At 35.5% G+C, this 15,670-nt stretch overlaps 1 protein-coding gene across 37 annotated transcripts in view; it reads left to right on the forward strand.

Annotated features, from left to right (window-relative positions):
- Positions 1–15,670, forward strand: part of LOC122425174 (sarcolemma associated protein) — a 147,613-nt gene that overhangs the window by 118,269 nt on the left and 13,674 nt on the right. For 22 of the 37 annotated variants that reach the window (XM_043443581.1, XM_043443579.1, XM_043443588.1 and 19 more), the window contains 6 exons: positions 945–1,004; positions 5,776–5,856; positions 6,160–6,219; positions 11,858–11,980; positions 12,996–13,070; positions 15,294–15,614. In XM_043443581.1, the coding sequence (XP_043299516.1) occupies positions 945–1,004; positions 5,776–5,856; positions 6,160–6,219; positions 11,858–11,980; positions 12,996–13,070; positions 15,294–15,614 (720 nt within the window). Of the gene's footprint in view, positions 1–944; positions 1,069–5,775; positions 5,857–6,159; positions 6,220–11,857; positions 11,981–12,995; positions 13,071–15,293; positions 15,615–15,670 lie in introns of those variants that run through there. The other 15 variants (XM_043443600.1, XM_043443598.1, XM_043443608.1 and 12 more) reach the window with 3 other exon arrangements.

Raw genomic sequence — 15,670 nt, forward strand, 5'->3', positions numbered from 1 at the left:
AGGCTGAGTAAAACATCTTATATATATTATATATCTTGTATGATTATTGCCTTTTGAAATTATCTAAATTTATGACTTTGTCTTTTCTTTTTATCAAGGAGGTAGGAGCAAACAGGGCCACAGGCCACACAGAGCCTGTATGAAATGAAAATTATGAGTGATCTCAGAGCTGTTTCAGTGGTTGGGTGGTGGTTATAGACCAACTTGCAGTGGGTTGAAGGGTAGAAGAATAGAGAAATTATTTCAAATATTTCAAAAGTGTAAATTGAAGGAGACCAAGTGACCTACATCATCAGATAATGGGATATACAGAATTAGATATATTATCCTCCTGACTGGAAAGGTAGAATATGAAAATCCAACTTTAAATAAATGATAAACTACACTATACATTTACAGAGAATGAATGCCCCATAGGAATTTTTTAAAATTTATTTAAATGATTATCTCTTCTAAAATGATTCATTTTACTGAAACATGTCATACAGATATCTCTGATAAATTTTATCAATAGGGAAAAGTTAGCTGTTGGTATGATTTGTATTCTTTATCTAAATGAAATACCTTCCTAGAATTCCTTTACTTCAAGTTAATATTGTTGATTTAAAGAGTGTTGCTTTGTTTTTTCTGAGTGTTTTAAAAAGTGCAAGGCTGTTACAATAAGGTGAAGAAAAGATTTTTAATAATAAAATAAAGCAAAAATTAATGAAAACTGAAGGCAGATTGTTTCCTTACTCTCAGGTTTCTGCATTAACCTGATTCCTCTAGTATAGTTCAAGTTCTCTTAGTTCCCCCTTCCAGGTTCAAGTTTTTGTTCAAGCCTAGTCATGGGAGTAATGCTATCATCTTTAAATTTGGTCATGGAATGTGTTACACTGTCCTGCTCAGGGAAATGCTTGCTGCTCAGTTTGGGCTTGGATAGTAACGTTTATTTTCTTTGGCAGAGAAGCTGATCGTCGAGGGGCACCTAACCAAAGTAGTAGAAGAGACAAAGCTTTCAAAAGGTTCGTTTTCTGTGGGGTTCTGTGGCATTTTTCTGTGGGTTTTTACAACTCTTGGATAATGAAGGTTAGTGTACATTTCCAAGGTCATAGCACTTTAACCATAAATTTATGTCTTAGAGCTCACAATCCAGTAACAGTACCAGATAATAATATAAAACAGTTGGAGTTCTGTCTTAAGAAAGATATGTTCATTGGAAGGTTTCTTTTTAAATGGGTATATATGTGTGGGGTTTTTTTAATGCTTGGAATAGGTTTCGTTAGCTACTAAAGATTTGTTGTGATCTCTGTCTCACTTCCAGCATTATTTTCAGCTTTGATCTAAAATTTTTAATCAAATAGAGTGTAAATCTTGTTTGAAACAGATGAAAAATGTTTTCAGTTCTCTTTTTCTAATTATTGTATGTTTAATATTTGTTATGATATTTAATATTATCTTAATCGCTGGCATCTCAATTTGATTTAAACAAAAGTGATTATGTAGAACCTTATATTTTGTGATGAATAGTCCTATAATTGCTTGAAGTAATTTATTTTGTTAATTATTTTCTATAAAAATTGTCAGACCTTAGTAAAGAAAATTAAGTTTTAAAGCATCATGTTGTCAAGTCACTTTTATGTGTAGGGAAATTGGGCAAATAAATTTAGTGGAATATGTTCATTATTCATTCTAGGACTTTTATCAGGAGAACATGTCAATATAAAATTTAAAACTAAATTCACAATCACTTGGGTCAGTTAAAACAATAAATAATTAAAGGTTGCTGTACTCAGTTTCATTAATTCTGTTTTATGACAGTAACTGGATCCATTTGGCTTTTAAAAATATTTAAAAGGATAGTGTTATCCCAACTATCTGGTGGCTTCTATTTGGAATTTTGTGCACGGCACATGCCATATTTGGGGAAAGAATGCATAAAATATGCATCACTAATATTGTTCTGGCAAACAGGCATTGAGTTTCAGAACAGTGAACTATTTTTAGTACGTATGGCAATTTATTTCATCTTATTAAAGTGAGATGAGAACAGATTTTAAAATAGCTTTTACTTCACCAACTAAATACCTATCCAGATTAGTTGGTTAAATAGCCAACGCTTTGATGTAATGTAGCCTTAAAAAAAATCAGTGCTGCTTTTAATTAAAGATATTAAATTAATTTTAATTAAAGATATTTAATTAAAGATTTAATTAAAGGTATCTTGCTACCTTTGTGCTTCTGTTTAATGCATTATGAATTAGAATTTATTTCCTTGAAATTACATGATGTCATTATTGAAAAAGAAAATGTTATGATTTCCTTTTGAAATCTGGCTATAAAATATATATTGAAAACTTTAAAGAGCATTCTTAACAATTTACTAGCAGTTTCACTTCTGAGTTTTTATCTTAAAAAGGAGCAAATTGGACAGATATACAAGGACGTTTGTATTGTTTTAAAAGCAAAAAGAAAACATAAGCCTCCAGTAATAAGGACATTTATTAAATAAATTATAGCAAGTGTGTCCATGCAAGTGAATAGAATACATCCTTTACGAATGGTAATACAGAAAGTTCCCTGGCAGCCCAGTAGTAAGGACTCAGCACTTTAACTGCCAGGACCGGGGTTCAGTCCTTGGTTGGGGAACTAAGATTCTGCAAAGCCTAGTGACACAACTGAAAAAAAAAAGGGGGGGGGGGAGAATGAATGCTAATACAGATATAAGTTTTATATACCCAGAGGTTTTTCTGTCAGCTGTCAGCATTTTACTGGCACTAACCACAGTTGGCATGCAGAGGTATATTAACCCCTGTAACAAACCAACATGGCTGAAATAAATTACCTTTTAAATGCTTTATATCTGGCTATAAAGTATTTTCTTTTGGATTTGGCTGGATTATTTTATTTTTCAAATACTTTCACTGGTGATGTTTTTAATAGAATTTTCTGCATTGAAAAATATCAGTTGCTAGAAATTGCCAGTTACTAGTTGTTACAAGTCTTGTTAGTATTAATGTTTCCTTCAGGTATTTCACCTAATGCCCATGCCTTCTGTTTAAGCCCTGACTCAACTTGCAGTAATTTTATGTTTATGGTAGATTTAAAGATAGCAGTAGAAAAAAAACAAGAATTTATCAGACTGGCTTTTAATTTCAGGTTCTACCAGCCACTGGCTTTGTTCCCTCAGGCAATTTACTTTAGTACTTTAAACCTCAGTTTCCTCATTTATAAAATGGGATAGACAGTATATAACTTACAGGGTCTTATGGAAATTTAATGAAGTACTGCGTAAGCAGGAAGCACCTTTCTGTTAGGAAATGTTAGTTCTTCTTCTCTCCCCCCTTGATTCTTGACCTTGCTTTCTTTGCAAATAATGGTTCCAGTGGTATAAGAATTGGCCTGTATTTGTTTTGCCCATCTGTTGTTATGTCTGCTTGAAAATAGAGTGAAAACAGTCACCTTATGGTAGACTTGCCAGTTTGGGAGCAATTTGGTATTGATATTGGTAGCTGTCCTTCTGTTTACTCCTCTTATATATACTATTTTGCTATGCATTTTAATAAGTAAGTACTGCAGAAAAAATCAACTGGTGCTATGGTTGATGGAGTCGCAAAGAGTCGGACACAACTGAGCAACTGAACTGAACTGAATGAATTTTAATACAGGGAAGTTGGGTGCTGCTTCATAGCTGAAGAGTAGAGGTTTTAAATAGTCGAAATTCTTGTCACTCGTTTGTTGTGTCCTGTGTTTCATCTTGAGTAGATTTGATTTGCCTCCATATAATAACTGTAGTGTCAGACACAACAATGATGGCTCATGACTTGACTTGCAATAAACTGTGTCTTTAATCATCTCTTTTTGGAGCACCTCCTACATACTGTGCATTGCTCTGTGGACTGAGGATATAGCAGTTAACAAAACAAAGATTCCTGCATTCATGGAGCTTATATTCTAAGATCTTAATGGAAACCTCTAAGGCAATTTTCCCTTCCTAGCTACTGTTCCAGATAGGAAATAAAAGTTGCTTGTAAGCCAGAAGAATATGTCTGAAAATACATTCCTCTTGGTTTACCTTGATATCTTGATCATAACATTGCCAAGAATATTGAAATTAGAAGAGTCTTTTTTTGTCTTTTCCTTTCTGTTCCCACAGAATGGTTTCTTTTCTTTCTATATATTGATAAGATGTATTCACCTCCCTTATTTGAGACTGTAACTTTGTGATCAAAACTAGTACATTCAGAAATGTCTAACTAGAACACACTGTGAATGCACACTAGAGGTCTCAGATTAGATTCCCATGGGCCTCAGCGATCAGTGACTTCATGTCTAATCCAAGCTCATTGTCTCTCAGCAGTTGGTCTTTGATTAGAAATGGCAGTGAGAAAAGATGCAAACAGCCTCTTATAATCTATCACTCACTACACAAATGAAGCAAAAAATTTAGGCTGTTCTTACATGGAATAGCCATAATAAGTTATATTTCAATATTGTATTATTTTGACAGTGATGGTTTTAGATATGTTTCTGACGACTACTCAGATGAAAAATATCTCTTGATTTAGTTGATTATGAAAACAATATATGTTCACTCTAATTTTTCACACAGTTTATGACAGTGTGAAGTTAGAAAGTAAATGTGCATCCCTACCTTCAGAAATGACCATTGGTATCTCTGTGGTAGATCCTTCTAGACCTGAATAAATATAAAACAAAAAATTCATAGCTAAATGTACAGCTCTGTTCAGTTTAAACAGAGTCACATTATACTTAACAGACTTTACTTTTACTTAATAGTAGTGAGTCTATCTTAAACATTTTCCATTCAGTAATGAACAATGCTGCAGTGAACATCCTTATGGATATATGCTATATGTTGCCTATTATTTCCTTAGGAAAAAGTACTATAAATGGATATGCACATTTATGTCTTTGATACAGATTACCAAAAACAGTATAGTCAAGTGCATAACATTGTAAAAAGTATATATCTACTGAATTTATCATCTCACTGAGGAAATAAGATATATGTATATACAGAGAATGCTATAAAATAGAACATGATTAATGATAAAAAACATATGTCCCAGAGAAGATACAGTAAAAAAAGGAGCAGCATGCTGGAGAAATGAAGAATTCCTTAGAAGTGATGGGCTTAAGCTATATCTTAATATAGATTGAATAGGCCAAGTAGTGAGAATGGTCCTTAAGTTTAAGGAAATATCAATTTAAGCAAAGAATTTAAGGCCTGTGGTTCAGGTACTGTTGCATTTTCTTTAGACATAAAAGGCTGTTAATGTTCTTTTTTCAGTGTTACTTTTAATTTTTTAAAAAAAGGTAATTTTTTAAAGAGTTTTTGTGATGAGTATAAATATTACTAAGGCAACCTAACTAGTGTTTTTATTTAATGGAATCATTTTCTTTCCTCATCTTCCAATGTCCACATTGTCCTGGAAATTTTTGCTGTATTTGTTGCAGTTCTCTGAATACTTTAGCAAAGCTTGCTTCATTTTTGTTTCCAGTTGGCCAGTGGACAGCCTTGAAAAAAAGCCCCAGCCCTCTGCACAGCAGTCATGATCCACATTATAATTTAATCTGAGCTCCGTGTAATAAGCAGCATTCCATTTGGGACTAGAGTGGTGAAGAAGTAAGAGCTTCAGTGACCTCAGTTAATTTTAAAAGTATTTTGCATACCAGTAGATTTAGAGCACACATAGCCTGAAGCAGTTTTACTGATAACAAGCTTTTTAATTCTAACATGATTCTACTTTTTTTTTTTTTCCTACTTGTTAGAAAACCAGGCAAGAGCAAAGGAATCCGACTTGTCAGACACTCTGAGTCCAAGCAAGGAGAAAAGTAGTGACGACACTACAGGTGAGTTTTAACCTAATGTCTATAACTCTGCAGATGTTATTGTTAGTTATTGTTGCCTACTGAGCAGTTCAGGTATGCAGGTTGGTGTGGGTGGAGATTTCAAAATTTGTATTTGGGGCGGGGGGGGGGGGGGAAGCAGTACTTCTATTTATCAAATGATTCCCTTGATAATTTGGATAAATTTTAAAACTATGTACAATGATCCAAATACAATAGCTGTGTAAGTTTCACTTACTTATTTTGAAGAGGATAGCTTGCTTTTAGAGTTTACTGTTTATAATTCTCTTTTTTTCCCCTCTGTAGATGCCCAAATGGATGATCAAGACCTAAATGAACCCCTTGCTAAAGTGTCCCTATTAAAAGGTACTTTAACATGTTTTTATGACATTTAAACCAGGGCATTGGATTCACCCTTGCCACTAATTCAGTTCCAAGTATTACATGATGTTTTAAGTTTTAGTTAGAAGAGTAAGATAGCTTGTCTACAGTAGCAGAAACTAAAAATTCAAATGTTGATGTTGGTGCTTAAATACTTCAAAGAAAAATGTTTACGTGTAGAATAATTTGTGTCAATCAAAGTTATTTGTAGGGCAAAGCAGTAAGTGGTAGAATGTGAAATATAGCTGGGTTTTTTGTGTTTACCTTGATGTCTCTGACGGGAACTCTGTCATTTTTAATGTAAATTAGAAAAAGTTAAAAATATTAACTTCTTGAAAGAACTATCTATTTAAGTGCCTTAGGGTGTCTTTTTGATAAATCTGTGATTGCCAGCATTTAGTTTCTTTTATAATTGCCTTATTGTACACAAGAAAAAATGACATATAAGTCCAGCTCAGTAGGTTAAGCATTTTAGTAGCAATGGACCAATACCAGGCAAGTCTCTGAAATCAGCAGCAAAAGCAGCCTGTGGAGTTTTCTTTGTATAGAAATGCCTTTGCATCTGGCTGGGCTCTTAAGGGATCGCCCAGTTCAGACCCTAAGTTTTGGATTATATAATGGGAGCCTTGGGCTTCCCAGGTAGCACAGTGGTAAAGAATACACCTGCCAAAAAAATAAAATAAGATTTAAAAAAATTAAAAACAACAACAAAAAATGCACCTGCCAGTGCAGAAGCTGCAAGGGATGTGAGTTCAATCCTTGGATAAGGAAGATCCCTCAGAGGAAGAAATGACAACCCACTCCAGTATTCTTGCCTGAAAAATTGTATGGACAGAGGAGCCTGGTGGGCTGCAGTCCATGGGGTCACAAAGAGTTGAACATGACTGAGTGGCTGGGTGGATGCATGCACATACACGCTTCCACACACACACACACGGAAGCCTTGATTTCACTCTGCATGATCATGCTGCTCTCCTAGCTACATAACAATTAGAATTGGAAGTGGTTAGCAAAGAGGGTACCCAGATTCTCTTAGAATTCCTTGGTCTGGGTGTCATGGCCTTCTCTTTTCTTCTCCCATGGATCCTGAAGCTGACATAGCTGTTTGAGCCACCTCTGATTGAATTCCCTTAACCAGGAGAAGTCCTGAAGATTACTGGTCCAGGGAACCAGCTGCCAACCTGCATTTAAGTATGATCATAGTTTCCAGTATTCTTACTGATCTACACTCTTCTCAGATGACCTCTGGTGTTTGAGACATGGCTTTTCTTTTCTTTTTTTAGGAAAAAAGCAAACAGAAGTTTAAAATTAGGAAAGTGACAGATCTAGCCAAACCTTGAGAGTTGTAGACAGTAGTCCCTTTATTTTATTCAGTGAAACCCTATACCTGGCTTCTTGAACCATTATCTTCAAATTTTATTATTTCCCTTTTTAAAAAACAGTCAATCTTTATTTAGAATTATAATACACCATCTGTCATGTTAGTCATCTAGGATTAGGAAAGGCATCTAAAGTAGATTAAGCAGTCACCATGAGCTGTAAATGAAATGATGAAACAGTAGTAATTTTCCTTGAAATATTATTTTCAGTCAACATATGTCACTTTAGAAAGAGAAATAAAGCTGTGGCTTGATCCACAGCTTTATGTACTTGAAGTCATTTCCTTAAAAAAAGATAAAAAGAAAAGAAAAAAGAAGTAAAAAGAAAACTGAAATTCAGACCAAGTAGTTTCTAATGCAGTTTTGCTTCCTTTAGGGAACCTTGCCAGAGACCTCAGTGGTTTCAAAGTCTGATAAGACTGTCCTTGGAATCTGAAGAGTTTCTAGTCAAACTGGCAACAGAAGAGGTATAGATGATAAGCTGTTTCTCGGTTGTTGTTGCCATTAGGAGTCAAAGAAAGGGGAAAGAATGTCCAGATTATATATTTGTTTCTTTTTGTTTATCTTAGAAGATGGGGAAGAAAGGCAGTTCATGGAAGAAGTAATCATTTGCAATGACTCTGAAAGTGTCATACCACAAAAAAGCTGAACTTGAATCTAGTCAGGATTCTAGATTCAACTGCCAACTTACAGGACATATAAAGAACAAGGGACATAGTTTAAATGATGTGGTAGACAATGAGATGTTTCTAGTTTGACACATGTTGAACAGTAACGTTTTTTATAGGTCCTGGTTTGCCTGGAACCATTTATACCCATTGTCCCAGCATAATTATTAAAAGCTCTTCCTTTCAAGTTCGCATGTGCCCCCAGTTTTATATTGTCACCCTTGGAACCAGAAACGAAGTGTAAGGCAGAAGCTAGGACCAGAAAGCCATTTTCACTTAATTCTGTGACATTTATTGAACTAGGAGATACAGTGAAAGCCACATGAGAAGGCTACAGTCTTAAGGGAGGAGACATTTTGATAGAGTCATAGTGTTTTAGTAGGTATGGTGGAAACTTTGGAGAGTGCAGCTAATTTCCTGGCTAGGGGCAGAGACAGGGTAGTCAGTCAGGATGGGCCTTCCAAGTGAGTTGGTTAAAGGTAAGTGAGAGTACCCGAGAGTGAAAAGGGAGGCACACATTTCTTTAAAATAGTGCTGACGTTTACAAATAGGACTGTTTAATGTAGCAGTAACATTTACCAGTAGGAAAGTGTGGTACAGCACAGGCTGTGTTGGGCAAATGTGGAGAAAGATAAGACTGGGCCAGAAAGAAATGTTTGGGAATTCTCTGCATAGGGATGGACTGTGATAGCAAGGGAAATTTATAGAGAAAGAAGAGCAATGGGAAGATCAAAGGAGCCAACAAAAGATCCAGTTGTCAAGAAGGAAGCCAGCTGGTCAGAAGGACTAGCAAACTAAGAGGCTGCTCTTTGGTCCCCTAATCTACAACAGAGGAGGCAAGGCTATACATTGGAGAAAAGACAGCTTCTTCAGTAACTAGAGCTGGGGAAACTGCACAGCTACCCAGAAAAGAATGAAATTAGAGCACTCCCTAATACCATATACGAAAATAAACTCAAAATGGATTAATGGCCTTAATGTACGGCCAGACACTATAAAACTCTTAGAGGAAAACATAGGCAGGACACTCTTTGACATAAATCAACAATATCTTTTTTGATCTACCTCCTAGAGTAATGAAAGTAAAAACAAAAGCAAATGAGACCTAATTAAACTTAAAAGTTTTTGCACTGTAAAGGAAACCATAAACATGACAAAAAGACAACCTAACAGTGGGAAAAAATAGTTTCCCACTGACAAGGGGTTAATCTCCAAAATATACAGCTTATACAGCTCAATATAAAAAATAAATAAATAAACAATTTAAAAAAATGAGCAGAAAACCTAAATAGAAATGTCTCCAAAGAAGACACCCAGGTGGCCAACAAACACCTGAAAAGATGCTTAACATGACTAACTATTAGAGAAATGTAAATCAAAACTACAGTGAGATATCACCTCCCACAGTCAGAATGGCCATTATTTAAAAATCTACAAACAGTAAATGCTGGAGAGGGTATGGAGAAAAGGGAACCCTCTTACATTTTTGGTGGGAATGTAAATTGATACAGCCACTATGGAGAACTCTGTGTGTGTGTGGGGGGGGCGGTTAGTCACTAAGTTATGTCTGATACAGCCACTATGGAGAACTCTGTGTGTGTGTGTGGGGGCAGGGGGGTTCAGTCACTAAGTTATGTCCGACTCTTTGTGACCCTATGGACTGTTGCCCATCAGGCTCCTCTGCCTGCCTATTTTGAATAGGGCTGCAATGAACAGTGAGGTGCATATATTTTTTTGAATTATGAATCTCCATTTTTAGTTTTTTAAGGAGAACAGTATAGTGTTCCTTAAAAAACTAAAACTAGAACTACCGTATGACCCAGCAGTCCCACTCCAGGTCATATCCCTGGAGAAAACCATTGTTCAAAAAGATACATGCACCCCAGTGTTCACTGCAGCACTGTTTACAATAGCCAGGACATGGAAGCAACCTAAATGTTCATCAACAGAAGAATGAATAAAGAAGATATGGTACGTATGTACAATAGAATATTACTCAGCCATAAAAAAGAGTGAAATAATGCCATTTGCAGCAACATGAATGGGCCTAAAGATTATTATTTTAAGCAAAGTAAGTCAGAAAGAGAAAGACGAATACCATATCACTTATATGTGGAATCTAAAATACAACACAAATGAAAATATCTATGAAACAGAAACAGACTCACATAGAGAAGAGACTTGTAGTTACCAAGGGGAAGGTGGAGTGGGGAAGGGGAGGATCAAGGGTTTGGGATTAATTGATGCAAGCTATTATATATAGGATGGATAAATAACAGTGTCCTCCTGGGTAGCACAGGGAACTATAATCAATATCCAGTGATAAACCATAATGGAAAAAATAGGAAAAAGAATATTTGTATAACCGAGTCACTTTGGTATACACAGAAATTAACACAACATTGTAAATGAACTTAAAAAAAAAAGATAAAGGCATCATGACACTTCCTACTTTAATACTCCTAAAAAATAAGGACGTTATCCTGTATAATGACAAATCCAGAGATGGGCAGCTAGAACCTTTGCAGACTCCCATGTGTGATGCTGAAAGAGAAATTTTGTAGTTGTTATGATAATGCACCTTGCTTTTCCTCCACCTTTACCATGACTTTTCGAAGGAAGAATTGATAGACTGGCGAAAGTACATGAACCTGGAGTTAGAATTTTTGACAGGGAGGAGTAAGATATGAGGATGAAAACACATGTTTATAATATCTGAGACCTGCTGTGTTTGCATCATGAAGTTTTATTTTTAGTTCTTTTCTGATGGATTGAAGTTGTTATGCCTGAGCTATTGTAAACCAAAGCAATAGTCGAATAGAATAATAGAATATACTAGAAGAGTATGGCCTACCTGATGATGCATTTATTTCAGGCAGTGTTCAGTAGTAAAAAGTTTTAACACAATGAAAGACGAGCAGAGTGACTAGAGAGAAAGGAGGGAAGGAGTTTATTTGAGATGTAATGCTGGTTCTAATGTATTTTGATATGATCACTACGTTACATTATTTAATAACTAAGTGAATATTTACTTGTTATATATGTTGACATTGAGGAAGCAGTGACGAGAGAGTAAGCACAGTGGAGCTTTCAGCTTAGTTTTTATTTTGTATTCCACAACTGGGGAAATCATGCTAAAATGTTTTTTCTTGAGGAAAAGTTTCTCTCTGTTTTTCCATTTCCAGTTAAGTTGCAAGTGAAAAATTTCTGACCTGTTATCAAGAAATTTCAAAATTGAATTAGAATAGTATTATGTTCATATTACTAAGTATCAAGCCTTACATAAGTTCTGCATAAGCCTTACATAAGTAAAACATAATTTATTATACATTAGTATATGTTTTATAGTACCATTGCCATTAATTACTAAATATATATTTAATTATATTTGTGTTCTTTCTCCAGGGTAAAATGACTAAAATGCTTAATATAATTTGCTTCTAAATTTTATTAAACTTAGTTGTGCTGTGTTGTTAACTATGCATGTCTAAACATGAGAAAGATTGCTAATCTTTGTTTGTAGAGATTATGATATCATACTAACTCTTGCTTTTAAAATAAACATATTTTTGTCAGATGACTTGCAGGGTGCACAGTCAGAAATTGAGGCAAAACAAGAAATTCAGCATCTTCGCAAGGAGTTGATTGAAGCCCAGGAACTAGCTAGAGCAAGTAAACAAAAATGCTTTGAACTTCAAGGTGAGATCAAGATTACTTTGACTCTTCAGGGGATGTGAAAGCAACAAGATATTACTGAATGGCCCCAAGTCCAGAGGCATAGTTATCCTCTTCCAAATCCATGACTTTATTAGATATGTGATCTTGGGATTTTACTTATCCTCTCTGAGCTTACGATTCAGATCAGTAAAGTGGAGACAGTTATAGTGGTATGACCTTCTGAAGATCAAGAAAGACGTGTTCCAATGAAAGATCTTGAGAGTTAATTACATATTAAGTACAACAGAAGGAGAAAAACATAGAAATATTAATTTCTAAGTTTTAATTATACCTAATATTAGCTACTCAACATAAGATAAGGGACATTTATATTCCCTGCAGGTTTACAGTGTATTCTAAAGTAAGTGAGAGGAGCCAGGCAAGGTTAAGGTAGAGAATCTTCAAATGTCCCAGCCACTTTTTATTCTAGTAGCTCACTTATCTATACAGTCATGTGCCAGTTGGAGTCAGTGCTGTCCCCTAGAGCTAACCTTTTTGTATCATTCACAGTAGTTATCTAGTTGCAGTCGATTAGTATCTTACAAAGTCTTAGAATCCTCATGTTCTCTAAAATGGCCTTCCTCACCAGGAGGAAGATTTGCATCCCACAGGGAACCGTGGACTTCCTGTCAGTAAGTACTTACTTTGTACTTGGCAGTGAACATGAAGATTCTAAGTCTGGTTTTCAAATTTAAGCTCACAATGTTAATTAACAGCTATCAAGAATGCTTCTCAAGTAAAAAACAGCATATATTATCTCAGCCATATAAGGTATAGAAAACTGCTATTCAGTTGATACATTTATTACTGACTTACTACTGTTTTGTGCTCCTAAAAATCTTTAAACTACCTGATTGCTAATACTGCTAATACTTACTGCCTAACTTTTGTTTCCTTTCACGAGCTTTAGGAGAGAGTTTCTTAGGATTTTCCAGTTGCTCAATTCTGAATATTTTCATTAAATCACAAAATTAGACATATTGTGCTTTACTTCTAGCTCTTTTGGAAGAAGAAAGAAAAGCCTATCGAAATCAAGTTGAGGAATCCAGTAAACAAATACAGGTTCTTCAAGGTATGGAACACTTCAGGGCTATTTGGGATTGTTACTGTTTGTTTGTTTGTTTGTAGTGATTCAAAAGAAATGGAAAATAAGAATGCAAAGGGTTCCCATTTTTCATGGCTTTGATTCTTCCCTAGAATCTGAGACTGTAACTGGCTCTTGGTGGCCTTTTCTTTTTTAGAGGGAACATTCCCTAGTACTACAATAGTACTTCCCACTTGGAGTGGGGAGAGCAAGAGTGAAGATATGAATTTGTAAGACTGTCATTTTCTGGGTTACATAGTGACTTACCATAGAGGAGGCCTTCAGACAGGATAGCAATTTGAGTTGGTCAGTGCATCAACACTTTCAGCTTGTTGGTGATATCATTTCTAATGCTCCTAGCACACTTGCATTGCAACAAAAATTGTTTACCTCATGGAACAGAACAGTGGTCCCTGCACTACCTTCATTGGTAAAGGCTGCTCTTCATACCCACCATTTTGCTGTCTCTTTGCCTGGGCTGTCACAGAGTCTTTACAGAAACGACCTGAAAGACACCTGTCTGTCCAGGGTTTTCTTTGAACCAGAGCTCCTGGTACTTTGAGGCTATAATTGTGAGATACTCCAGGAGATGTCTTTCCCATGCCATTGTAAAATCCCTAAAGTAAAATTAATTTGCCTTCATCGTCAGAGAAGGAACCAGTGTTATTTTAAAATATTTGTTTGAGTGGCAGGGTAAAAAGAAATTAAATAGATGGGTAACCCCTGTTGAGATGGAATGGGGAGTCAATGTGTGAGGCCTAGGGTATTTGCCCTAAAATATCCAGAGAAAAATCAGTCTTTTGGGTTTTCATTTCTTCTTTTTGAGTCGGACATTTCATTCAGAAATTTAATTGTAGTATGGTCAAACAAGAATTTCTGGGGTAGATGAATTTTTAAATTCATGAGATTTCTTCACAGTTTTATTACAGTTTAATGCTATTATCCATTAATTTACATAAATCTGCCTTATATCTATATTTCCATCCTGTACTGTGTATGGGCAGTTATCCGTGAAGGTTCTGTGATGTAGTGCTGCCGCTTGTGGTAAAGCTGCCTTACATGAGCGTCATTGAGTGCCCCCTAGCGCCAGCATATATGTTTCATGATTTTATCCACAAATCCATGGTCATGTAATCCCTTGCAGACGTTGAGGTTGTTAACCTCTTACTGCTTCCCACAAACTTAAATGGTCTAGTATTTATTGTTTATTTATGAGGCAACCTCTTCCTCCCCAAGGCTGAAATCCTCTTATTTTAATTGTTCTTTTCTACCTAAGGAATTTTTTTATACCTATAATTTTCTTGTGTTACAGTAACCAAGACCAGTATTCTAGTTCTGAACCCAGTATGATTTTATACAGATTGTTTCCAGTTCACATCAACAAGACCAGAGCTTTAAAAAATATACCTCTGACTAGGCAGTATTCAGTAACTTTATTAGTTCATTAATTCAACCGATAATCCTTGGTTCTTGACTCTTCTAGTCTTGGGGATAGTGTACATGAGATGTACAGTGTAGTGAAAAAGATGAACAAAAGCAAATAAGTATATAATGTGGTATCCAATAAGAGCAAAAGGACTAGAGAAGGACGGTGGACTGTTTTTAGATAAGCAATCAGAGAAGACTCCTTTAAGTAACTGACAATTCAAAAGAAAATTGAGTTAAAAATATCAAAGGTTTTATTAATGTTTACCATCTGACCAAGCAGTTCTGTGTCTATGAATTCACCCTTATGGAAGGAAAAAGTCAAGATTGCATTATAAGATGTATTGTCATGAGTAATTAAAAACTCAACAGCGTAATGTATCTGAAATAAATGATTAGTGAAGAAAGTTAATATAGCTGTTTTGTCGTTAAAAAATATTTATCACCAGCAGCATAGAGAGCACTGTATTTATTACAATCGCTCCCAATTCTTGTTTTTATATATGTATAAATGCTTAGAAAAAATCTGGGAAAATAAGTACTAAATGTTAAAAGTAATTTTCTCTGTGTGGGAGAAATAAAGATCACTTTGAGCTTTTTTCCTCTCTTTGTGTTTCTGTATTTTGATGTTTTATGCATTAAACATGGATTGCTCATACAGTTGAATCAAAAGCAACAAACGGCTCTGACAGGCTGGACTGTGCAGTAACTACGGTCCCATATGGACTGTTCTTTTATTCCTGATTACATGGACTAAGAAAATGACGAGTAACTATACTTTTGTAGCCCAACTACAGAGGTTACACATCAATATTGAGAATCTCCGGGAGGAGAAGGATAGTGAAATCGCAAGTACTCGAGATGAATTGCTTAGTGCCCGAGATGAAATTTTACTCCTTCATCAAGCAGCAGAAAAGGCTGCCTCTGAGCGAGACACTGACATTGCTTCTTTACAAGAAGAGCTTAAGAAAGTGCGAGCTGAGCTTGAGCGGTGGCGGAAAGCAGCATCTGAATATGAGAAAGAAATCATGAGTTTGCAAAATAGCTTTCAGCTTCGGTGTCAACAATGCGAGGACCAGCAGAGGGAAGAAGCAATCAGGCTGCAAGGTGAGAAATGTACTTTATGTAGAGCTCTTCATGCCTGACACTGATAACTTCATAAC

This window comes from Cervus canadensis, chromosome 22 (assembly GCF_019320065.1).
Source record: "Cervus canadensis isolate Bull #8, Minnesota chromosome 22, ASM1932006v1, whole genome shotgun sequence".
NCBI lineage: Eukaryota > Metazoa > Chordata > Mammalia > Artiodactyla > Cervidae > Cervus > Cervus canadensis.